The sequence below is a fragment of the Prunus mume genome, linkage group LG3, assembly GCF_029339155.1.
Source record: "Prunus mume cultivar Tortuosa linkage group LG3, ASM2933915v1, whole genome shotgun sequence".
In the NCBI taxonomy this organism is placed as follows: domain Eukaryota; kingdom Viridiplantae; phylum Streptophyta; class Magnoliopsida; order Rosales; family Rosaceae; genus Prunus; species Prunus mume.
Genome location: NC_142700.1, coordinates 14,042,768 through 14,069,109, shown reverse-complemented (window position 1 = coordinate 14,069,109; position 26,342 = coordinate 14,042,768). Strand labels below are relative to the sequence as shown.

Below are 26,342 nucleotides of genomic sequence, written 5' to 3'. Positions count from 1 at the left end.
CGTCAAGTCTGTCTAACGTGGTGTCAATTTCATGGGCAAATTTGTCTTTTCAAGTCTACAATGTCCAACCTCCCATCTAAAGTAACTTCCTTCCGAAAAATGTCTCTGGCGCCAAATAAATCCCCAATTCCCATTTATATTCAAAGAAATCCACATAAAAACAATAGATGTGTTGAAATTTTTGGAAATTTGGGAAGGCCACACAGTGCATGAGCAAAAATGCCGCGGATTTCTTCTTCATCAACAAATCAAAGCCCTAGTGCAAGGAAGCTATGCAAGTGCGAGGAATATATCAAAACCTGAACTTCATGGACTGATTTAAATCCTGGAAGAACATTTGAGGCTTGTGAGATGAGTCAAGTAAGTTAATATGTGAAATTTTATTTTGTTGCTTGATGAGTTTAGCTTTGATGTGAGAAAACATACTTTGCAGAGAAACAGAGGAAATGGGCATCGTTGGGAGTGGCTGGACGCACTGACCTGTGCAAGAGGAAAAGAACTAATTCATGGGTTGCTGAGAAGAATGAGAGTAATGAAAGAGGGCCTAAAGTTAATAGAAGAACAGAAGAACAGAAGAAAGAAGTTGAAGATAAGCTGAAAATGATAGAGAGAGAAAAGAAGGAATTGGAGTACAAAGTTGGAGAATTAGGCAAGCAGAAAAGACTATTGGAAAGGAAAAGAATAGGCCAATGACTAAGAGAGAATCATATTTGGGGGGTTTCATTTCTGTCATTGGGTCTTGGGTTTTTGGTGATTATAATGATGCCCTGTATCTTGAGCAATTGGTTGATATTTCTTGGTGGAAACTCTGAAAAGCTTATGATCAATTAGGTGGAAATGTAACCGATATTTAGTTCATTTTGCAATGAAATTTCAGTTTGAGTTTGGTGGACATATTGGTGTTGGTGTATTCAATTTGTTTCCATTTTGTTGATGAGAGGGCATGAGTGGATAATTGTGATATGAACAAATATAGAAATGTTGGACGTATAGCAGTGGGTGTCGATCAAGAGGTGTGAGAAATATAAAACAATTTCTCCAGCATATATAAAACCCAGTTACAGGTTCCAAAATGTACCAAATCAGGTTCCAAGTGAAACAGAAGCATAAAGATAGATGAACATAAACCCAGTTCAGGTTCCAAAATGTACCAAATACAAAACCTCCCTTACGAAACAACCACACTAAGTTCCAGCCCAGAGACTCAAAAAACACATCCAATAAACCATTCATAAAACACATCTAACATGTTGACAAAACACATCCAACTACTTCAAAAAAGACATCCTCCTAGTTCTCTTCAAAACATCTATGGTCTAAGCTTCTTGGCAGAATACTTGAATCTCTTGGCAGGATACTTGAATCTCTTTATGTCAGCAATGTTGGGTGGTTGTGATGATGATGATGTAGCTCCAGTGTAAAAGAGTGGTTGTGATGATGATGATGATGAGAGTGATTGTGATGATGATGGCTTGTTTGGCATTTCTGTTGTCCCATTTCCAACCTAAAATAAAATGGAACCATATTAACTAACCAAAGTACATGAATTAAATTTGAACCAAATTAACCAACCAAAGTAGCATGATAGAGTTGTCACTTACATTTCCTCTTCCATTTGGCATTTGTCCTCTTTCATTTCCTTTCCCTCTTCCTGTAGTAGTACCTCTACCTCTCCTTTTACCTCTAGATGGGTTAGGCTGATTAGGCTGGGCCTAAAAAACTAAAATAAACTAAACAATAACAAAAAGAAGGGTCAAATGTTCCTTGGTTGGGCCTAAAGAACAAAAAGAAATTAAACTACAGAGATTGTAACTTAAATACCTGAGCTGCCCCTTGGACTGTAGAAGAGCCAAATGTTCCTTGGTTGGGTTAATTAGGAAGGGCCTACAATAACAAAAACAAAAAAAATAATTAAAGTAAATAATAAAAAAAGAAAATTAAACTAAAGAAAATATAACACAAATACATGTGCTGCCCCTTGGTTGGCTTGCCGTGTCTTATTATGTCCCTCCTGGCCACAAATAGAGCATCTTATCTTTACATAAATCCTTCTCAACTTAGTAGATGATGGATTATAATATGGGGGCAAAGGGTTTGGAGGAACTGGAGCAGGTACTTCAACCCCAGCTGGTTCTTTGTTCCTTAATTTCTTGGGTTTTTTAGGCTGCTTCTTATATGGAGGAGGTTTAATTGAAGGCCAATTAGTTCTCTGCCACTGGTCCATGGATGGTATTGGGTGTACTATAGGTTCATATGAACTCAGGTAGACTTCTTTCTTATCAGACCTTTTTGCTTGTCACTAATAAACACCCAAGCTTTCCCATTCTCAATTTTTAAGTCTTCAATCAAAAGTTCAAGGAACCAAATCCAACTACTTTTTGATTCCACCTCTACAACAACATAAGTAACTGGGTACATTCCATTATTCCCATCAACACCAACGACTGTTAAAACTTGTCATGTGTAAGGTCCCTTTAAATGACATCCATCTATACCAACAAGAGGTTTACATCCTGCCAAAAATCACTTTTTACAAGCTTCCAAACATACATAAATTCTTTCAAACACAGGTACATCACCCTTCATCTAATTCTTTATAATCACAGTGCTGTCTTTGTTAGCCTTCTTCAACTCTTCTGCATAGTCCCATAACCTCACGTATTGCTCCACATAGCTTCCTTCAATGATAACCTTGGACAAGCTTTTTGCTTTATAAATCTGATGCCTTGAAACATTCATATGGTACTTTTCCAATACCTCAGATTGGAATGCCTCCACATCCCACTTAGGATTTTTCCTAATCTTGTCAGCAAACTTTGTTGACAGCCACCTTGAATTAGTATATTTAAGTTTGTCTACTCTAGTACACTTGTGCTCTAAGGAGAGAGTCTTTATGGCAAATGTATGCTCATCTATGTCTATCTTGGAAGCAAACAAAATAAAAGGGCATCTCGTGTAACCTACACACTTTGCTTGAATCATTTATTCTTCACCAATTTAACATTCCTCCCTTGCACAATTGCATACTCCCTAATAGCTTCCTTGAGTTCATCCTTAATGGCAAATTGCATTCCAATTCTAAACTCTGGATTTCTCAAATCAGTTTCTTTCCTAAACTGTTTAAAATTTGGTATCTTCCATTTCCTCTTGCTTATCTTTTTTTGACAATCTTCCTCACCATCAGAGCTATCACCATCAGAAGGAAGTTAATCACTATCTTCATCATCATCTAATATCTCCCTTGTGGCTTCATTAAGAGGCATTTCATTCATCTCTTCAAAACATTGTGCATATTTAACATTTGGTGCATCGTGAATATCTTGTGCTCTTGATGCAGCCTCTTAATTACCATTTTCTTCTTCACTTAATTCATATTCACTATCAACAATAACATCCTCTTTTTCCTGCTCTTCCTCTTCATTTTCAACATCTTCACTATGCTGTTCTTGCTCTTCATCTTCACTCTCTAGCTCGTTGTTATGAGTAGGATCATAGTAATACAACACCAATACCTGATCTGATGAAATGCTCCCAACCAACCTTGGAATACAACTATCATTTACAACCTCATTCACAACATGCTGACCACTTTTTGCAGGCCCCTTATAGTAAACTTTTAAGTTTGTAACCATTTGTGTTATATCAACTTTGTAGCCAAGATCTATCCCAATTTTCTTTAAATCCAATAATGACATATAATCATGAATACAATTATCAACATAGCATACTTTGCCTCCCTTATACACGTCATTCTCCAACAGACCAAAGTGGTGGAGTTCAAGAGTACACAACTCTGCTTTATCTACCACATTACACAAAGGCATGCTTACATTTTTTTCCATGACAATGAAGATAAAGTAAACAATGAAGACAAAGTAAGTGCAGGCATGTGCAAGTGTGAAATCACTTCCATGACAAACCGATAGAAATGGGACCATAGACAATAATAAAGACTCCAACTTACATTTTTTTCAACCTTAAAGCCAAAACTTCATTGTCAACAAAAGGACCACACATTTGCAAACAAAATATGAACCAATATAAAATGAAGAAGGAATATTTAGGTTATAGTAACTTACCATACTTGGGGGGTTCTCCAGACCATTGAAAAATTGTCTCCATTTGAAGAAGCCTCCACACACAGTAGACCAGCATTTTTCTCTGTGATTTTCACAAAATTGAAATCCTAGATATGTAATTTATCGTTTTTTTTAAATTAAAAAAAAACTCAAAATCCTTCGCTACTTAGTACATTAAAGTATAATGCTGAGATAATGTTCCAAAATCCCCCAAACATCGAAGTCAAATACCTTCGATTTGAAAACCCTACACTTTCACGATTTTTCCCTTTTGCTCAGACTGCCATTTCTGTGCAACTGTCGTTCTCTTCAAAAGCAAAAGATTCGTTTTAATTAACTGAAAAGTCAGATTTGCCCATCAAGAATCTGTAAGATGCTTGCCACATCATCATTTTAAACGGAAAAAGTCACAGACTTGACGGAAGGAGTACTGGTGCAACAAAACACCTACTTGAATGATCTTTGTAACTAATAATTGAATTCAGTGATCAAAATGTAACTTCGGATATAGTTGAGGGACCATTGCTGCGAATAACCCTATTTCTAATGAGTTAATAGAAAATTTAATGAAATGTTGATGATTTAGACGGCATAGGTAATATTGAGAATAAAATTTCATTCAAGCCCTTAATTTACTAAAAAAAAGGTCATTGGGTAAATTGATAATTATGTACAAGTTCAGGGGGCAATTCGGTAGTTTACCCTAATTCAATATGAGGTCTCTCAATTCTGAGACTGATTTATAGTTTTTCTCTGCCTATGCACTGGGAGCATATAAGCATGGGAATATCTAATATTTAAGTTTCAGATTTCGCCATTAAAATGTTTTGGTAGCTTCTCATTATATCGAGGCTGTTCTACACAAATGGAGGTGATGCCATTTTGGTGTAAGTATCAAATGGCATTCATTTTCTTTGGAAATGGCCACAGGATCTTAAATCCAGTGGAGTGGTAAAGAATGACATGCTTTATAATTCTTTCCTATTAGATTTCTCCTCACTTTCCTTTCGAATTGAAACCGAAGCGACAGTTGGTCATTTGATTATGATGATATTGATTGAATGCAGGCAACTCCCAAGGTTCACCCTAATTTATGGAAACCAAGGAGTGGCTTAGGGCTGATGAACAATGACCTTCCCAGCACCAACCCTGAAGACTCTATGTCCTGCTTTGATTTGTCCAAGAATGATTCATATCTCATATCAGCAACAGGAGGGATGATCTCCATTTTTGACATGACAACATTTAAGGTAAACCCAACACAAATAGTATTCTTGAAATTTTCTATTCCCAGCCAAAACTTCCCAAAACTTGTTTGTCAATATGCTTAGGTTTTATTTGCAAATTTCTCATGATCTAACTCATTGTACTCATAAAAATTTGTTGTGTAAAAATGCAGACGATGAAGAAAGTCATGCCACCGCCACCTGCGGCAACATGTCTTGCTTTTCACTCCCGGGATGACGTTATGGACAATTCCACCAATATTATATGTGTTGTCGCATAAGGAACCTGTTGTGTCAAACTTTTCACATGGGCACTCTACCATCCTCGCCAAAACAAAACTGAGCATGGCACATCATTGTGCAGTGGTGTTTTTGTATGCCTTGCAAATTCTCCTTTGCATAGAGAAAACGAACCATCATTGTAACCAGCAGAGGGGATGAAAGATCAAGAGTCCTGAAAATTCCAAGAAACAGATCTCCTTGTAGAAAGGCCCTACTGCTGAAGCTGCAAAATGCATACATCATGTGATTAACTTGCATATCAGATGTAAATATCAAACAATTTGGCATGTAAGGCAAGGCAAAAAGTAAATGAAATCAGCAAAAGAAAATGTCCATGGATGCATCTAACAAAACATTAGCTTATTTGTTTTGGTTGTCAAATGGCTGCAGCATTCCTAAGTTATTACATACATTTGGCTCTTTACAGATCAGGTCAGTATTAAAATTCCATTACTGATTTCGGTTCATCATCATATCACATTAGTCCCACCAGTTTTAATTCAAAGTTTATTCTCAAGTCTCCATTAAGGTTGCACCAAATATCAGTTTGTATATTTGTTTATCCAAAAGGATCCCAAAATCTGCTTCAAATATTTGTTTTGTAGACAAGTTCATATAATTCCAAATGTATATACGTGTATAAAATACCTATGTAATTTGAATATGAACTGTATGCCATACGACTAATTGCAGTGAAAAGCCAATCAATTGATTCTGATGATATTGATTGAATGCAGGCAACTCCCAAGGTTCACCCTAATTTATGGAAACCAAGGAGTGGCTTAGAGCTGATGAACCCTTCCCAGCACCAACCCTGAAGAAGAGGTTATGTCCTGCTTCTCTTTGATTTGTCCAACCCCGGAAACCAAGGTTCACCCCTCCCTCCTTTCCTCACTGTTTACAATGGCATCCGCACAATAATAACGTCCGAACGTCCGCATAGGAGAATAACTGATATATATATATATATATAAGTAGAGAATCTGTGGTGTTCCTGATTCTTCCATGGTGCTAAGTTGCGCAAACTCAAATTGACCCTGTTTGATTTTGCCTTATCCACAATAAAATAATCAGAAGGTTTGAGAAATGGTGCAAAACAATTGTTGATTTATCAAATGCCCGTGATCCAACTCAGGTGGCATTGGGGTTGGATGGGGAAGAGGTAGAGCCCAGGTTCAAGTCTTGTTGTAAGCTAAGTAATTGATTTATTGATTGGGTTTAGGTACTTCTTATCTGATAATTGTAACAGAACTCGTTTTAGATTGATGCTATTTTGAGATGGTCTGAAACTTTTACTTTGGAATTCAACAAATTAGTGACTTCAATTGATGCAAACAACTAGATAATCCTAAGTTATCCAAATTTCAATATTAATCAGAAAAGGAATGATGTGAATGATTTTCTTTCGTTTTTTCTGGAATATGGAAACACTGCAAACTGAAAGCACACCAGAGGGGCACTGCTTGATGATTACTGATGTTCGATTTAGACCAAATTCAACTCAGTTGGCAACTTCTTCATTTGACACAAGGACCTGTCTCTTTTGACTTCTGCTTTCATTATTTTATAGCTTCTACTTCTGTAAAAATGCTCCCTGATTTGCTTCAATTATATTTAATACTTCTTAGGATGTCTAGAAATAGAAACATATCCCTGGCATGAGACTAGCTTTCTTTCTTTACTGATAGGACCCATAAATTGCCTTCAGCAGGAACGCTGAAAGGTGATCAACTTAAAAACAGCTGCAAACATGCAACAAGCTAGGCAGTATACACTTTCAGTAAGCATAAGCAAAACATTCTGCACAGCATATATCATGTTAATTACTTTAAAAACTAGACAAAACAACAACTATATAACAAAAGCTCATCCTAAGAACAACAAACAACAAACACCACACACACACACACACAGCAAATATCAAATTCCAAAAGACTGAATAAGCAAACATACATGGCAAACAATGACCCAAAACGCTGTCCAAGTGTGGCACCAGCACCAATAAAACCAAATAATCTTGAACCTGACTGAATATAGAACAAGTTAAATGCGTGACAAAAGAATTTTAAATTCGTGTGACAGGATACATACCTCACTGTCCATAACATCAATTACTCGAGCCCAAGTTGAAGAAATTGTTATTAGATTATACAATTTCTGATAAATACAATTTCTTTTTCAATCATCAGAAAGAGTTTCTAATACTTTAAAAAAGAAAAAGAAAAAAAAAAAGGTGATTTCGATATATTCATACCCAGAGGAGCAATCCAATCTTGACATAGACATTGAACCAACCAAGGTTCTCCCACCCTATGGAATATGCACTACTGGCTTGGCCATTTACTCAAGTGGAGGACATATTGACCAAAACCCTATTTTATCAGGAACTTAAGAACAGAGATATACAGAGGACAATTAGATTGGAGAAATTAAAATGCATGCACAGGTAAACAATACAGATGAACCTCTATTTTCCCAGGCAAGCATGTTTTGTGATGGAAGTGCAAAAAATGTCTTATGAGCTATTTTTCACGTCTTGAATTAAACAGCCACTATCAGGCAAACCAGCATTGCTTATTTTTGGATAGCGAAAACAACATATAATGCAAAAGAAAAGCACAAAACAAGCCCAAAAAGTACTAATCGGATGAGTTAACCCTCCAATCAACAGGCCGCCATGCCTTTTCTTTTGTTGTCATTTAAAAACATAGGAAATTTGGGTAGTTGAGATTGCCTTGAAAAAATTAATCTGAAAAGAAAAAAAAAATTTAGACTTTTGAGATCATGTTGAAGAAAAAAACTGAAACTAGTATTAACTTAGCATAACATAATACACACATTATCATCACCTTCTTCAATCCTTACCTGGACTAGTGCAAGTGAAGGCATTCTCTAACTTATCAACATCCATCTCAATACCACAATACTCACCTACCAAGCGGTATGTTACACTGGTGTCGGAATCTTTCCCCCTGACGCGTTCCCTGCCAAGAAAGAAATAAAGAACAAATTTCATTCAAAATATTAGGTACCTTGATTGATTTATTTACTTATGAACAATTTAGCCAATCACGTTCTGCAGTTATGGAGCAGTTGATGCAAATGAGATAATGGTTGATGCAAAAAGAGATGATTCCTCTTGCCCAGACCAGATTACTCTTATTAACTCATTGCTATTCCGAGTGAGGTGCATGATCCCAAGCAAGCTTACTCACTTCCGGAACGGGAACGGGAACAGGAAGGTCCACGAGCCATGCATACGGGAGGAGGGCTCTTTTGTCTATCTTTCGTTTTGGCTGCAACTGGAAGGTGTTCCTTCTTCGAGGTATAGGCTGGCCGCAAGATGTCCAAATTTTCCTTCTCAAACCCTAAGTCTAACCCGAGCTGTCTCCTCTCTCTCGCTCAGACATAACCCGCGACCTATCTTCTCCTTCAATCCTCATTTCTCTCTCACACACATAGCATCATCATCATCTCATTTTTATAGTCAGACTCGCCCAGACACTCCCAGGCCGCCTAGGCGGGCGCCCAGCTCCTAGGTGCCGTCTAGGCCCATTTTTGGAACATTGACTGGTTAAATGAGCAGGCAGTCTGAAACAAAATGCCTTGATAACAATGTTGAAGCCGTAGCTTATCATGTGAATCTAAAATCATCAAAACAGGAGAAAGAAAAGAGCCACCATGAAAACCTCTGGGCAGCAGCCTAGGCGCCGCCTAGGCCAATTTTTCAAACACTGGCTGGTTAAATGAGCAGGCACTCTGAAACAAAATGCCTTGATAACAATGTTGAAGCCATAGCTTAACATGTGAATCTAAAATCATCAAAACAGGAGAAATAAAAGAGCCACCATAAAAACCCTCTGGGCAGCCGCCTAGGCGGCCGCCTAGCGCCTAGGCCCCACCTAGGCCGATTTTTCAAACACTGGCTGGTTAAATGAGCAGGCACTCTGAAACGAAATGGCTTGATAACAATGTTGAAGCCGTAGCTTAACATGTTTGGTCAGCAGTGTCCTTCCGTCTAGGCTGATTTTTCGAACACTGCCTGAATTACATCAATGCTTTAACAGTTTATTAGCCATACCTACTTATGTTGTGTTTCTGAGACATCATGGTGATCAGTGGCAGACAGACTACCCTCGTTAGCCAACCTGGGAGACTTTTGAAGCTTCTCTCTTTTATAGTGGAGTCATGCTGTTTGCAAAACACAAGCTGCCATTGGTTCCATTGCTGCAAACCAAAGCTGTTACTGGCGGACCTATTAAGGCTCAAGGAGGGGCAGCTGCACCTCCCCTCGCCCGAAAATCACTTGCAGCTGCAACTGAGGCTGCCTGAGACGCAGTTCTTGTGAAGAAGATGACCACTGCGCCCAGGTTTTATTCCTGATAATACCAAAATGAAACGACGCAGTTTTGAATTTGGGGAATGAAATCCTTTTAATGAAACGGTGTGTTTTGTGACTTGAAAACATTTCAGATTTCTTATCAATGAAATCCTTTTAACGAATTCCTATTATATCCCCGTCAATTCAAACCCAAATTGGACTTGCTGAGTTGATATCCCCATGACATTTGATTGAAAGCCTGGTTAGTTTTGTGATTGTATCAAAATTTAGATATGGTATTACTTTCTTTAGTTTTTTTTACTCTCTTTTTTTTTTGCCACTTCTTTAGTTTAATAATATGTTATTAAGTAATATCTTAGCCTTTTTTTTAATTACTTTGACTAGTAATATCATAGACTTATGCCGGCCAACATTCATCAAGAGAAGTCTCATCTGGCAAATGTTTGCCAGCTTAGGTCTCTGCCAACAAAATCATTCGTCGGGAGAGGTTTTTTTATTTTATTTTAAATTAGTTTCTTTACTTCTCTTTTTGCCAACTGTTTTTGTTTAATATATGTAATTAAGTAAGATCTTAGTCTTTTTTAATTACTTTAATTAATAATTATATTTTAATAATTATTATTTAGTTAATATTTAAATATTTAAATGATTTCATAAATTACTTAAATATTCGAATATATTTAAGGAAATATGACACTATAAATCCATATTTTTTATTGTTGGTGATATATTAAAAGAGTATAGCCGCACGGCTATACACTAAAATATTCCATTTTAAAGGTCTAGCCGCGTGGCTATACTATTTAAAAATAATATTCTAAACGTATAGCCACACGGATATACGCTTCAAACGTATAAAATTAGTTTCTTTACTTTTGTTTTATGGCAACCTTCTGTAATTTAATTTATGTAATTAAATAAAATGTTAGTCTTTTTTAATTACTTTAATTAGTTATTACATTTTAATTATTGTTTCTTTAGTGAATATTTAAATATTTTACTGATTTAATAAATTACTTATTAAATAGTAATTAATTATTTAAAAGTATAAAATTAGTTTCCTTAATTTTGTTTTTTGGCTACCTTCTTTAATTTAATATATGTTATTAAGTAAAATCTTAGTCTTTTTAATTATTTTAATTAGCGTAGTCTATTTTCCAGTGATTTCAATGGGAGAGGAATTAAAGGGAGCTGACTTGGGCTTTGCATTCCCTTCAGTGGTCTCAAGCTATCAAGGTAGCCATTCGGCCTGAATTGTTGCTTCCTTCTCCTTTGGTATTAAAGCTCCAGTGGGTGGTCCTGCTTATCAGAGCCGGCCTTGGCCCAGGGCTACCAGGGCCACAGCCCACGGCCCAAAACTGTGGGGAGCACAAAAATATGGTTTTTTAGCCTATATATTTACATTTTTTTTATTAAAGAAAAAACCCAAAACCGTTAGTGTCCTAGAAGGAAGTAGATGCAATCATTAATCATGGCAGCACCAAACCTCTTTGAGATTCTCTAGGAAACTAAATATAAATTATATAATATAATATTTCAAAGAACAAAAATTAATGAAACTAAACACATGGAAACAAAGAGTATTCTCAGCCAAAAAAAAAAAAACCAAACAAACATTCTTATCTTAGACAAAAAAAAAAAAAAAGACCTGGCAGTGGCAGCAACACAAATTGGAAAACTTTAGCAATTTGAAGGTCTTTTCTTTGTGTCATTCTTTTTTATAAATAGGAATTTTGTAAGAGACATCTTTGTTAACTTATTTTTCTTTTTATTTGATTTAGCAAAAAACTCAACAGAGATTCTTGTTCTTCACAATTGGAAATTTGAAGTTTCGAGTTGAAGAAAAAAAATGCTCAAAATCCAAATTTTATTATTATTTGTTCATTAGTTTTATTGTTATTGTTCGTATTTTTATAAAAATTAAAAATTGTTACCTAATAAAATTAATTTGTTGATAAAAAAATTTGTAATTTTAGTTTTTAATTTGTCTAAAAGGGCACTATCTAGAAATTTGCCCTGGGCCTTAGAAAACCCAGGACCGGCTCTGCTGTGTATATACACAATAGAAGTTTGAATCAAGTGTTTCTTAATCACAGAGATGCACTATATTTCTTGATTGATAACAACTTTTTTGTCAATAAAAACAACCATTTAAGCATGATTGTCTTAATAAAGTTTTCCATTTTTCAAGAAGAGATCAACAAGCTAGAGAATTTAGAAATGACATACCCCAAGCATGAGAAAAATGAATGCTTGATTGTCTGCACCAAGATAAATTGCAATCAACTTTCGCAGGTCAGCAAGGCTTGCATCTTTTACAACCTTAAGTGTTGTAATGAAAGTGAAGGGTCGTAGTTCTCCTTGGAAGCCAATGCCATCTCATCACATACTCGACTTTTGTTTACCTCTTCTGTCAGTTTCTGCTCATTTTCTGATTTAGCTGATGCAACAGTAAGTACTGGAGTTGTCACATGTTGAGAGAGCTCTCTGTAGTTCTCATATTATAATTACTCTGAAGGCTAGACCCATGAACCATGCACACTCTCTTTTCCTCTATAACTTCTTTCTCCACTTCTTCAGCTTCCACATTTTCCTTAAGTCCTTCCTATTCTTCCATTTATTCTTCCTCAAAAACAGTGCTTAGGCATGCCCTATCAGCATATTTTGGTTCAAAAGAATCATTGTTTACAGCATTTACAATACTGTTGTCAGATTGATAAGCAACCCCACCAACATATTTCACCTCACGAGCAAAAGGTTCTTGATCACCCATGTCCAAATCCATTGACTTTACCATTCCTCCTGCATCATCACTGGCATAGATCCCTAACAACCTTTAGGCAAACTAGGTTCCATCATGGTCCTTTGTCCCACTCTCCTTACCATTTCCATCACCTGAGCGGCATAGCTCAAGCTCAATTTCCTACAACTGCCGCCTCAGCATTTCAGCTTCCTGCTGCTGCTGCAATATCCTTACTTCCATTCTCCTCCTCTCCAATTCAACAAACTCATTTGCCATACGCTGGCATTCCTCCAACTTCTTTTCCAACTCACGGTCAGTCACCTTCAAGTTGATTTCTTCCTCCTTTTTCCCAGATCCCGTCCCTTCCATAAGCTCAAGTTTAGCTCTCAGTGCAGCAACCTCTTCTTTCTTCTGTAACTCCCTGTGTGCTTCATTTCGCTCTTTCTCTTTGAGCTTATTTTCCCTTTGCAGTTTAAGGATGAATTCATCCATGGCAGCAATCCTTGATCCTAAAATAACAGCAGATGAATCTTCAGTCCCAATTTTATCCTTGATTAGCATATGAGGACCACGGACAATACATTTTGCTTTTGCACCATATTCAAGGGTGGAGATTGTCTTGTGTATTTCCTCTGGGGTCTGGGCTTGCACACAGTACCATTAAAATTTTTGTTTTATCATCTTCGAAAGAATCCTGCACAAAAAGAACATGAGAACTGTCATTCACATACAAGGTTAGAGGGCAGGGCACCATATAATCCCTAGTAACTGACATTAGTGTGAATAAAAGTTACCTGTAGAAGCATGGTCAGTTTGCTGTCTCTGAAAGGCACATGAGAATCACCATTGGCAATGGATTCAACCACTCTTTTGAGAGCTATGTTTCCTTGGTTGATCTTTGCAGTCTGAATTCAATATAACCGTACTTTAACATTTGTTACAATGACAATGAAAGTGCTGCATACAGTATCAGCATAAATTAAGCATTACCAAGACATTACCTGCATTTTTGCCTCAAATCCAATTTGGCCAGCTTGTCAATATTTTCAGAGCCAGCCATGTCCACAAGCATCAAGCGTCCTCCTACTGTTGGGACATCAACCATTATCTGTGCAGAAATAGAAAGCAAGTTGGAGAACTTCAAGACCTGGGGAAGAATTATCATATATTTGAAAGTCCAAGGGAATCCTACCATGCAATGGCTCCGAGAACTTCTTTCATTGCTAAGAGTACTCTTAACATTCCTTCTCTTCTCCACTTTCTAAATCTCTTTGGAAATTTTCCCAGCCTCATTTCCAGAAATGTTGGTTGCATTCTTTGCCTTCTTTCCCATCACTTCAAGCCTAACCTGCAGGTACAAGTATTAGTGCAGAAAAGAGCAGCAAAAAGAATATTCCCCTTTATGATTTATGAGACTAAACCACATCCCTCATACAATATAACCTTTATCACCATCATCACGAGATGCTCCCTCAAAAATTGAGTCTTGAGATTTTTATAACGAGTTCTCTCTAATTTAAACCAACACAACCAACTCAACCAAATTTACAGAGAGCCAACACAACCAACTCAACCAAATTTACAGGGGCCAACACAACCAAATCTATAAATTCAAGCTTGCACAGAAAACCCATTTCCATATCAAAACTTACGGTTCTAAACACAAAAAACATTTGACAGAAAACTCATAAATAATTAAGAATTCAGCCAAAGAAAAGAGACCCAGTTAATGTAATCATCTTAGAATTGGAGCCATTCCCTCAAATTTTAGCCTACACAACCATATCCAAATGTCCAGACTTGAACAGAAAATCGGCCGCCTAGGCGGTCTAGGCGGCTCCTATATTTTTTTTTTTTAAATAAATAGTAGAGCCGTACTTCTGTACTCCTTAAGTAATATATTTAAATCGTAGAGCCGCACGGCTGTACTATTTTTTATTATTATTTAAAACTCCTGATTTTTCTCGATTTTAGAGTAATATCCATTACTATTAGGTCATTACTCGAGTTTCTATTGTAGGAAAGAATCATAATTTCTTATAAACTCTAACTCTGAGCCTGCATTCTATATGAATAACTAACACTGCCAAAACCATAAAAAACAAACAACATAATGCATTAAGTCACCAAACATACATGCCAACTAAAAAACAGGAGAAAAAAAAAGGGTAAATCTTACTGCTTGTAACTTACATGACAAGGATGGAGAAGGTGATGGAGAAATCAAGTCTTGTGCACTTCCCTTGGGAGCATTGGACACGACAGGAGCAGGTAACACATGGGGGCGCAATTGAGATGAGGGACTCGTAGAAGGCGAGTAAGGGGAACCATTAGGTGCATAAGTAGGAGGAACAGTAGGGTTAGGATGAGAAGTTGATGAGGAGCTTGGAGGAATTCCAGAACCGCGGTATGGACATGGACGAGGATGTGGAGGTACCTTGGTTAGATGGTGCTAGTGGGAGATGATTACTATGTCAGGTGAGGGTGCTGGAGAGTGAACTGGAGAAGCAGGATATGGAGAAATTGTTGGCTCTGGAGATGGAGAGGGAGAAGGACTAGAGGGGTTGCGTTAAGTGTACCCTTAAGATAAGAAGATAAACTGATACTTTAATTGTTGGCTCTTGAGTTATCAAGCACGAAGAAAAGAAATATTAAAAAAAAACACGCCATTCAAGTTTTCGAAAAATGGGCCGCCTAGGCTTTTTTAATTTTATTTTAATAAATAGTATAGCCGGACGGCTATACAGTTTAAATATAAAAAAAATTGTATAGCCACTCGGCTATGCTATGTCTTTTAAAAAAATTGAAAACCGTGTATAGCCGCCCGACTATACTATTTTAAATATATATATATATATATCCGATTATAGCCGATCGGCTATACTATTTCTTAAAAAAAAAACAATAAGAAAACCCTAGTATAGCCAAGTAGTGATATTATTTTTTAAAAGAAAATTTAAAAACAGAGTATCGCCGCTCAGCTATACTATTTCTTTTTAAAAAATTAAAAAACCGAGTATAGCATGGCCGTACTATTTCCTATTAGAAAATTAGCAAAACCGAGTAGAGCTGTACTATTTCTTTAAAAAAAAATTAAAAACTGAGTATAACCACATATAGCGCCGTGGCTATACTATTTAGGGTTATTCACATCAATGATCTATCAACTATACCCGAAGTTACATTTTGGTCATTGAATTCAATTATTAGTTGCAGAGGTCACTCAAGTAAGTGTTTTGTTGCACCAGTAGTCATTCTGTCAAGTCTGTCTAATGTGGTGCCAATTTCATGGGCAAATTTGTCTTTTGAAGTCTACAATGTCTAACCTCCCATCTAAAGTAACTTCCCTCCGAAAAATGTGAAATCTGGCGCCAAATAAATCCTCAATTTCCATTTATATTCGAAGAAATCCACATAAAAACAGTAGATGTGTTGAAATTTTTAGAAATTCAAAGGAAATTTGGGAAGACCACACAGTGCATGCGCAAAAATGTCGTAGATTTCTTCTTCATCAACAAATCAGAGCCCTAGTGCAAGGAAGCTATGCAGGTGCGGAGGATATATCAAAACCTGGACTTCATGGGCTAATTTAAATCCTGAGAGAAGATTTGAGGCTTGTGAGATGAGTTGAATAAGTTAATCTGTGAAATTTTATTTTGTCGCTTTATGGGTTTAGCTTTGATGTGAGAAAACGTACTTTGTAGAGAAATAGAGGAAATGGGCATCATTGGGAGTGGTTGGACGCACTGACCTGTGCAAGAGGAAAAGAACTAATCCTTGGGTTGCTGAGAAGAATGAGAGCAATGGAAAAGGACCTAAAGTTAATAGAAGAACAGAAGAAAGAAGTGGAAGATAAGCTGAAAATTGTGAAGAGAGAAAATAAGAAATTGGAGTACAAAGTTGGAGAATTAGGCAAGCAGAAAAGATTGTTGGAAGAGAAAAGAATAGGCCAACGACCAAGAGAGAATCGGATTTTGGGGGTTTCATTTCTGTCATTGGGTTTTGGGTTTTTGGTGATTATGATGATGCTCTATATCTTGAGCAGTTGGTTGAAACTCTGAAAAGCTTATGATCAATTAGGTGGAAATGTAACCGATATGTAGTTCATTTGGCAATGAAATTTCAGTTTGAGTTTGGTGGACATATTGGTGTTGGTGTATTCAATTTGTTTCCATTTTGTTGATGAGAGGGCATGAGTGGATAATTGTGATATGAACAAATATAATGCTAGACAAATAGTAGTGGGTGTCGATCAAGAGGTTTGAGCAATATAAAACAATTTCTTCAGCATATATAAAACCCAATTATAGGTTCCAAAGTGTACTAAATCAAGTTCCAAGTGAAACAGAAGCATAAAGATAGATGAACATAAACCCAATTGAAGTTCCAAAATTTACCAAATACAAAACATCCCTTACAAAACAACCACACTAAGTTCCAGCCTAGAGACTCAAAAAACACATCCAATAAACCATTCATAAAGCACATCTAACATGTTGACAAAACACATCCAACTACTTCAAAAAAGACATCCTCCTAGTCCTCTTCAAAACATCCATGGTCTAAGCTTCTTGGCAGAAGACTTGAATATCTTGGCAAGAAACTTGAATCTCTTTATGTCAGCAATGTTGGGTGGTTGTGATGATGATGATGATGTAGCTCCAGTGTAAAAGTGTGGTTGTGGTGATGATGTAGCTCCAGTGTAAAAGAGTGACAAATGATCCAGTGCATAAGGTTTTAATATAATTATGTTGACGTGGTAGAATTTTAGCCATAAGATTAATTAAATGGTTAGGATTCCTTTAAATGCGTATAAATGCACTAATGCTAAATGCAGAGACTCGAGATCCATAAATATATGCTTGATTATTTATTGGATCCGAGTTATGAGAGTCTGTTAAAGTTAAAAAGAGTTAGAACATTAAATGAACATTTATAGAGGAAAAAAGTCTGGAGGTATTCAATTTAAATTTTTGGCGAGTTTATAAAAGTCTAGTGGCATTCAATTGTGATTTTTTTTTTAATACAAAACTATTTTAAAGTTTGGTGGTGTCCAGTTATGATTTTTAAAAAGTCTTTAAAAATTAAGTGGTATCCATGCCTCTCATTTTCTTCCCTCTTTCTTTTCCTTCAAGAAAGAGGTGTATTTGACTTTGATTTGGCTCAACCAACATCCCAATCTCCATCTAAGATTTTTTTTTTCCGATTTAATTGTTGAATATTGAGATATTTTGATAATTGGTATCTTGATTTTTTGGGTTAGATGTTGAAAGCTATGGTTTTTTAGGGTTGATTTTCTGGTTTGATAAGTCTCAGATTTCTCATATACAATCGATTGTGTCTTTTTGTTTCAATTTAACTTATCTTTTTCCTTATGTTTTGCTAAATTATGATTATCTCTCATAAAGAAAAGATGCTGAAAAAAAAAACAAAAGGTTCAAAATTATTACGTTTTCCAGTCCAGTCCAAAGTCAGTTACAGCATCAAACAACACACTTAAAGTTTGGTCCAATCTTAGCCAGTACAATGACTCCAATCTAGTTTTGTCTTAGTTAGCATACCAAACGAGGCCTTAATGAGTTTATAAAAGTCTAAATCCAATAGTATTTAATTGTGGTTTTTAAAAGATATTTAAAAGTTTGGTGGTATCCAATTGTGACTTTTAAAAAGTTTTAAAATTTGGTGATATCTAATTTTAACTTTGAAAGAAAAATCAATGATATAATTTGAATCACATTTACTCACAACTTACTAACCACATTTTATAATAAAAGTGAAAATTCAATGCGTACACACCGCCACACCACCACATCACCACAGCCCAACACCCAAACGCCCAATGAATTCCCATTCCATTGTCCATCCCTATAAGAAATCAAGAAGAAAGAAAGAAGACCAAAAGGCAAAGAAAGAAGACCGCGAAAGGAGCGCGTACGACGCAGCCTTACGACATCGCGTGGAACTCTCATGTTACTATTTTCTCACTCACACAGTCAGTCACGGCCACTCCCTCTCACTGTTGCTCTGCCATTTCCTTTTCTTCCATGAGAAGCAAGACGCCTTAAACACACACAAAGACACGAAAAGACACTCTCTCTCTCTCTCTAAAGCTTTCTTTTCATTGCTTGCCTTCTGTATTATCGCCGCTCAATCTTCTCCAGGTAAGCGACCTTTCACTCTCTTCCTCCACATTTCCCTTCATCAAAATCGTTTCTTTCACTAATTATTCTCTCACTAAAACCCTGATTTGTTTTCTTGGTTTACATTTTGAACTATACGCATTATGCGGTTCTATGATGATGATGATATCTTCATAGCACAATCCTCAATGTGTTTGTTTGCAGAGGACTTCATAATATGTTTTTGAGTGTGTGTGTTTCTCTGTAGAGGTTATGAAACAAGATTCTTTGCAAGAACCTATTAGGGTTAAGTTCCATCATCCATGTGTGGGCATGGGCTCTCAAGTGATGCAGAGAGGCTCACACATATGATGGGAATTGTTGGAATATAAAATATTAGTTGACCAACCTCCTAATAGTTCAAAGCTTGTGATTAACAGTCACAAACCAACCAAACTTGTCACTAATCAACCAATAATCATATGGAACTTTCAAAGATAAGAGCTTTGTTTTACCCACATTCTTTTGGATGCTAAATACTTCTTTTAGTTCTCTTGAAAATGATTTTTAGTGGGTTACATTAGTCTGAAATACTATACTAATTTTGTTATCTCCCTTCACGATTGACTTCTGTTTGTCATTGCTAGTTTTCTTTAAATAGTTGATTGATATGCACCAGCTTCGGTAATTTTGTTCCCTTGTTGGTGGAGTTACTGATTATGCATTGACTATTGACATTGGCATTCTGTTTCTCTTATTCTTCTTTGTGAAGTGTATATCAAAATGCAAGCATTTTCCTCACCTGCTGCAAGCGACGATGACCAGAAAAGGGACTTGGAGTATTTGCTTGAAGTTTTTAGCTCTATGTGCTCTCTCAAGGACATAGCCTCTGCTTACTGCCAGGCGAGGCAAAATGTAGAAATGGCTGCTGAAATTCTATGTGCATCACATGTAAGTCCCTCAGACGGTGCTAGTTCATCAAAAGTTAAATTTGAGGGTGCAAGTGCAACTTCTTCAGAAGGAATGTCATCTGACAAAGTTCTTCAGAATCCCTTAAATGGAGCGGGCAATACCAGAGCATCAAACTCAAAAAAAAATTCTGTATCAGTGGGTACTGTTTCAGGTATGATTGGAAAAGAGTACATTAGGCCCAGATCATCAACAAATGAATCTATTGAAGTGCAGAAACCATTAAAGTTAGAGCTGAAAGAAGTGCCTGCCTTTGAAGTTGAATCAACCATACCAGCAGAAAACAGCAAAATGCATGCTGATATTGAAGAGTTTCTGTTTAAAATGCTTGGAGAGGGCTTTAAACTTTATATGGATGTCATCCGAGAAGTTCTTGGTAAATCTTCTTATCTCGTTAGAAATTTGATTTCTTCAATACTCTGGAATACGATTAGTGAGTAGGGGTTGATTCTTAGGACCCAAATCTGGATAGTGGAATATGACACACCTGTTCATTAAATTTCTCCTATCGAAGGGAACTTTCAGTTTCTTTTGCATTTACATTACTTAAACAGGAGATGGTGAAAAATATACTTGTAGGCATTAAATGTACTAGAGCTATAATAAAGAAATTCATTCTTCTCTTTATAAGAAGAGATAAAATGATGGCCTTGTAGGAACACCTATTCTGATTTTTTATGGATGCTGATACATTGTATTATCTCCTTTGTCCTATGATGCAACACTGCTGCAAATTTGCAATGGCAGACTGAAAGAGTCGCTTATTTTGTGCTTATAATGTATATCATGATGCGATATATATACATATATATATATATAACTTTTTTCTCTGCTAGAGCGCCATGTTCTCAATGTGGTTCCACTTAAGCAGGACCGGATTGAGTGGATCAAACTGATCTAAATTTTTGACCCTACCCCCTGAACGGGCTGATCGACAAAACTTACAAATGCTGCCTGAGCTCTTTAGTGGCCTCTTGAGCTGAATGGGCATCTGTACCTGTTGGCGTTCGGTATGGAGACGGAGTTAATAGATAAATATGATTCTATCCATTGACATTGGACAATATGAGTGTATAACGATGTAGCGTTACCATTGAGCTAAAATGGCACTTCTGGGTTCTCTAGGTGATAGTTCTGTTTTTGTCCTTGGTTGCCTTTCAAATATAAAAAGAAAAGCACTTCTTCTGTAGTTGAATGGAAGGTCAAGTGTGCCTTTGTATTTTATAATAGTGTCATTCTTTCATGATGAGGTTCTTGAGGTTGACAATACGTTGTGTAACTGGGAATTTCATTGTATGCAGGCCATTGTGGATATGATGTGCAGAAGGTATCGTGGAATTTCTTATGTTGCTCCATTTTCTAACATTGCTGCTAGTGAATACTTTTACACTCTTGTATGATAAAAGAAGTTATGCATGAAAATATGATAAAGTATTAGTGGCACAGCTCCATTGACTTTTCCAAATATTAATCATCCTTAGAACTTGGTTTTCTTTACAACTAAATGTCTCAACACTAATTGCATACAGGTAATTTCACAAAGATTAAACTTCAAATCAACAAAATATGTGACAAAAACAATTGCAATAAGTGTATATTAGTGCATCATCTAATAGTAGAATATAGTCAGAAAACTTGACCGTAACATCTGTATACATGAAACATTGGACTTTAGTTTACACGTAGTTGCACAAGTAGAAGGTAGATGGGATAGTCAGTTGAAATTTGAGAGGAGATTAGGCAAACCTGAAGAGAAAACTGTTTAATCTGGTACAGTTGACAATAAAAAAAGCCTTCATGGTGACACGAGAATTATTTTATGGTAGAAAGTGATTGCAAACTACTAGACTTAAAAAAAATTGTTCAATACAGGGGTCCAAAGTCACTGCTGTCTGCCAATTAGCCCACTCTCTGCTTGCCATTAACCCCCTCTTCCCGAAACTTCAGCTAGATTACTCTGTCTAGATTTATTAGTGCACATCCTTCAAGAAACGTAACCCCGGAACAACTGGAAAAGAAGATCATGATTTCAATACTCAATTTTCAACAAGTAAATTGAGATTGTTTTACAAATATCCTCTTTTTTTTTTCTTTTTTTTTTTTTTTTTTCTCTTTGCTACACAGCATTTTAATCTATGCCATAAATTCTGAAGAACTGATATTTTGATTATGCAGAGCATGGAGAATCTCCTTTTCATGTCAGCATCAACCTTGGAGAAGTCTGATGATATTATTGGCTTATCTAGTTTAAAGGTAAGCTTTAGCTTTAATGCATTCCCCAGCCAATTGCGAAAGTATAGTTACCAAAGGCTTGGACAGTCAAGTAATTGTTAGTTGAACAATTTGAAGAGAAATTGGTCAAATGGACAAGTGGCCAAAGGGGAAAGTATGAGAAACACTAGTTGGAAGTTTGAGGTAAAATCCTATAACAACAAGATGGAAATACAGTTGAGATAGTTTGATCTTGTTTAATAGCATCTTGATACTTTTACTCAGACTTAATATGCGGGCATTACCTGAATGGCAGGCAGGGAAAATTAAAGAAAGATCTTAGGCTGTCAGAAGTAAGAACAAGTGTTATGGCCCATGATTGAAAAGAAGCAACAGTTCTTGATAGAGAAAGGACTTAAATAATTACTGAATTTTGAGATTAGTACCTTTTTTTTTTCTTTTTTTTTTTAAAATCGCTATCAGATTTGTTCAATCATCTTCCGTGTTTCACTACGTTAGCACTGAAGCTATGACATGAAATAACTATCAATAGTTTTTCATTTTCTTGTTCTTTTTATTCATTTTAAGTTTTTTTTCTTCTGTTTTTTCCTGTAACAGTCTACAGAGAAGAGTCCAGATCAACATTCTGCCCATAGGTATGTTATTATCGGTAGCATTTGCTAGTTCACTTTAGAGGAGTCTTATTGTGCTTTCACTTGGAATGAACTACTCTTTTTTCTTTTCCTTTTTCATCTCTTTCATTATGCACTAACTAGGACCTTGAAATTGTTTTTGTACTCTTCCAGTAAATCACCAATAGAAGAAAAGGATGGGTTAGTTCTTCAAAAAGAGGTTTTAGAAGCATTGTTTCATGTTCCCGAAAGAGAGGAAGCACCTAAAAGAAGTCACCCGGTGAGGGAAGTGAAGAGATATAAGGCATTTAGAAAATTTGCGGTTGAACCTTTTAGAGACACTCTTGTAGAATGTAAAACTGCTACTCTGGCACCAGAAGAAGTAACCAGTGCAGGTACAAACTTCAATCTTTTCATAGTCATATAATTACTCATCCAATATTTTTCTTTCTTCTAATTTTTTCCGTTCTTTATCTGTTTTTCTGTAATTCTTTAAGATGTTAGGGGGAAGTAAAGAGGTCATGGCTACAGTGTACGGAAGCTATAATTTGATGCTTATATATTTGATTTAGTTGAAGGTCAAGTTTCCTTTAGCCAAAAGTTCTTTCAGACCTGAGTCTAATTCAGTGCACTTTGCTTTACTGGATTGGAAAAAGAAAGAAGTATGAATAGTCTTTATATCATACTAAAATTCTAATAAAAGACTCGGAAACACGAGAAAATTATTGCTTATCAATAGCAAAATTCCATTTGCTTGATAAAAATTCTGACATGAAATTTGAATTTTCAATCAACCAATTGTCATTGGATGGACCTTCAATTTTTTCTAATGGAGCACCTCAGATCATTCTACTTCTCTCTCTTCATTTTAAAGTTCATTATCCTGATAGCTTCTTACTTCGTTCTAAATAATTTGGTCACAGTTGTCCTGTTATATGGAAGTGGATTTAGGATTTGGTTCCGTTGTATGCTAGTTAAGTGGCCATCCAATCACCTTTCTCTGACCCAATAACTGATCTTGCCCTATTGGATACCTTTGGCTTAGTAATCATGGGTGTGGCTTCATTTCAATTGTCCGTGGTGATTGACTAAGGATATTACTATTTCTTTTCCAGTTGTTTCCCTATAAAGTTTTTTAATGCTTTTAATTCCTTCAAACAGAAGATGGAGATGGTGACAATAGCTATCAGGTCCTACGTAGATCTGTAAAAGAACATTGGATTACAATGAAGGAATACTATAAAGCTGTAAGATCCTCCTATGAACTTTCTGAAAATTTACTTGCAGAATTTATACTATGGAATAAATGGGACTACATAGCTATAGGAGAATGGTGGTCCGTTATTCTTCTTGACAAAAGGGAGATATAATAGCCTTCTTAGTACTTTCTTTTTAATTTTCTGCTTGGGTAGCATCAGGCCAAGCATTTTCTTGTTGCATAATTTCAACTTCAACTTTGTTGGTTTACAGTATCTCCTGCTAAATTGATCATCGTTATTATCCTTTGGCATAGTGAGTAGTACTAATCCTCCCACTTGCTCTGCAGGCTTTTGATGCATTTTGTGAGGGTGATCGTGTACGTACAGACAAACTTCTAGAGGAGGTATTGTTTTTGGTTTAACTGTGTTGCTCTCTTTAAGCTTTGATTTTTTAAATAAAAATAATCCTTATAATTTATGTTCCACCTAATTGTTTTGAGTTAGAATTTCTTTTCTCAAAATTTATCCCTTCAATATCCACGGGAACAGTTTAGTTAGTAGACATGTCATATGGGTTTACTTGTTGCTTCCCCCCTGCAACGTTTTTTCATTCTTGTTACTTCCTTGTTGGTCAACAACATAGTTGAAGTTACTTAGTTATCCTTTACTTCTCCAATATGGGAAATCAAGGAGAGATTTTGGTGATACATATATTAGCTTAGCATATAGTTATATGTCAGGCATTGTTGGAATTTCTTTTGTCATCGGTCTGGTTATTAGCTTCTTGTTTTGGCCCTTCTTCCCTAATCTGAGTAATGGAAATACAATGCAGTCTAGGTGGAGTAGCCTATCTACGGAATTCAGATGCAGTTGAAGGCTGTTTTGTTCCTTGTTTGTGGCCTAATATACATGAAAAATGATTCAATACACTACTTGTAATCTGAAAAGAGAAGGTTCAAGTAATGTTCAACAATTTTGTGCCCTTGTCCGCTCAATTTTAAAGGCTGTAATTCTTTATTTTATGCTCTGTGGAATGTCTAGGGACACTTCTATAGCAGAAAGGCACAGGAAGCAGACGAGAAATACGCTCAAAAGCTTCTTGAAGCTCAGAGTAGGTGTGTACTGTAAACCATTCTTGTGCCATGATTTATACCACCTCATAAGATGGCATGACAGGCGAGAAATTGAATGCAGAGAAGATGTGGTGTCTCTTGACTTGCATCACCATGAACCCAAGGAAGCTGTACGTCTTCTAAGGCTTCAACTAACCTATTTCTCTGGCATCCCAGGTTGGTTATCATGATCCTCCATTTTTTATTGAAATGAAATTCACAAGATGGAATGATTTTGGTTCGTTATCTCCTTTTTTTCTTTTCAGATTTTAAGTACCTTAAGGTCATAGTGGGAACGAATGACACGACGGGAGCTGCCCGGACACGACTGGTATGACTATATCATCAAGCTCATGTTACAACGCTTACTTTCTGATACTAGACTTTCTTTTTGTTTGTTTTTTGGTCTAATGTTTTTCAGCATTTCATTTAATCCAGTTCACTTGGAATATGGCTAATTTAAACACTGGACGTGTCAATGCTAAATTGTATGGCTTCTTGACATGAAGACTAATGGATGGTTTTGTGCCAAACTACATGACACTTTCTAATTGATTATTACTTCTGGGGGTTTTTTTTCATACATTATGATTCCATCCATATGTTTCTGTCCTTTAGAAGATGAGAATTTGAATCTAGATATTTTTCTAAATTTTGTTGTGCAGATTATAAAGCAACTGGAGAAGGAATCAATCAAGTGGACAGAGGAGGAGAATGCTCGAACAATATGGATCCGACTGGATGTAATTGACCCAAAACGCTTGAGCTTCTCAAGGAAAATGAGTGAAAGAAACAAGAGCTCACCTTAAGAAGAGGTGAACTTAAAAGAAGCCCATGACAGATGCTGCTTTTGTTGTTGTCCATATGGGCTTTGAGATGAACTTTTCTTTTGTGGGAAGTTGATAAAAGATTCTAGAAAGATGAAATTCAAGCAAGACTTGATCTAGATATTGAAATTTTTTATTTATTTAAAGTCCTCTATTTGTTGAGCTTTAAACTGCTCATTAAACGTTTGCACATGCTTGAGTTACTTTTGATATTCGACCGAAAAAAGGAGTTACTTTTTATGGTTCTTAACTTCTTATAGATCGCATGGTTGGTTTCATTGTTGTGTGAAGTTGATTACTCAACCAGGTCAGCTTCTACTGACCTAAAAACGTTAGGTTAGTTTCAGAATAGAATTTGATATGGAGCTATAACTGGGACTTTGCTAAAACATCAGAGGCAAATGAAATGGCTAGCATAATCTTCCGAATGCATGGGTTGGTTACATGGTAGCCTAACCTGTTATATATATTTTATTCCGTATGTGTTACTAAATGCTGGAAAAGTCAGAAATCAGAATAATATCAAGTTGGCAAACGCAACATCAAGAATTGAAATAATTTTCCATCCTAGTAACTAAAAAACAAAAATGGATCAATCCTA

At 36.2% G+C, this 26,342-nt stretch overlaps 1 protein-coding gene, 2 long non-coding RNA genes and 1 pseudogene across 20 annotated transcripts; 1 reads left to right on the top strand and 3 right to left on the bottom strand.

The window, feature by feature from the left end:
• Positions 1 to 1,021: 1,021 nt before the first annotated feature.
• On the bottom strand, positions 1,022 to 2,085 carry LOC148918807 (uncharacterized). 2 transcript variants are annotated; one of them, XR_016125561.1, is made up of 3 exons: positions 1,822 to 2,085; positions 1,602 to 1,730; positions 1,022 to 1,504 (listed from the first exon to the last, which is right to left on the bottom strand). It is a non-coding gene; the product is annotated as an uncharacterized LOC148918807 (long non-coding RNA). The 2 variants fall into 2 exon arrangements; XR_016125560.1 differs by having other exon boundaries at positions 1,602 to 1,720.
• Positions 2,086 to 7,568: 5,483 nt separating this feature from the next.
• Positions 7,569 to 10,199, bottom strand: LOC148918806 (uncharacterized). Its single transcript, XR_016124963.1, has 3 exons — positions 8,803 to 10,199; positions 8,453 to 8,571; positions 7,569 to 8,336 (listed from the first exon to the last, which is right to left on the bottom strand). It is a non-coding gene; the product is annotated as an uncharacterized LOC148918806 (long non-coding RNA).
• Positions 10,200 to 12,011: 1,812 nt separating this feature from the next.
• LOC103326221 (kinesin-like protein KIN-10A) lies at positions 12,012 to 14,531 on the bottom strand (annotated as a pseudogene). The gene is made up of 4 exons (XR_016125410.1): positions 13,865 to 14,531; positions 13,674 to 13,780; positions 13,467 to 13,577; positions 12,012 to 13,366 (listed from the first exon to the last, which is right to left on the bottom strand). The product of XR_016125410.1 is annotated as a kinesin-like protein KIN-10A (transcript).
• Positions 14,532 to 18,487: 3,956 nt separating this feature from the next.
• SDE5 (silencing defective 5) lies at positions 18,488 to 25,991 on the top strand. Of its 16 annotated transcripts, XM_089049433.1 has the most exons (13): positions 18,488 to 18,833; positions 19,564 to 20,136; positions 21,062 to 21,087; positions 21,936 to 22,013; positions 22,590 to 22,627; positions 22,778 to 22,998; positions 23,765 to 23,850; positions 24,150 to 24,206; positions 24,844 to 24,917; positions 24,979 to 25,091; positions 25,181 to 25,245; positions 25,353 to 25,402; positions 25,580 to 25,723. In XM_089049433.1, exons 1-13 carry the CDS (start codon positions 18,512 to 18,514, stop codon positions 25,584 to 25,586), a joined length of 1,710 nt encoding a protein of 569 aa, XP_088905559.1. In that variant the 5' UTR covers positions 18,488 to 18,511; the 3' UTR covers positions 25,587 to 25,723. The 16 variants fall into 16 exon arrangements, 8 of the variants coding, with proteins under 8 accessions (XP_088905559.1, XP_088905555.1, XP_088905558.1 ...); XR_016125670.1 differs by lacking the exon at positions 25,580 to 25,723 and having other exon boundaries at positions 18,492 to 18,833; positions 24,844 to 24,913; positions 24,997 to 25,091; XR_016125669.1 differs by lacking the exon at positions 25,353 to 25,402 and having other exon boundaries at positions 18,495 to 18,833; positions 24,844 to 24,913; positions 24,997 to 25,091; positions 25,580 to 25,653.
• The last annotated feature ends 351 nt before the right edge of the window (positions 25,992 to 26,342 follow it).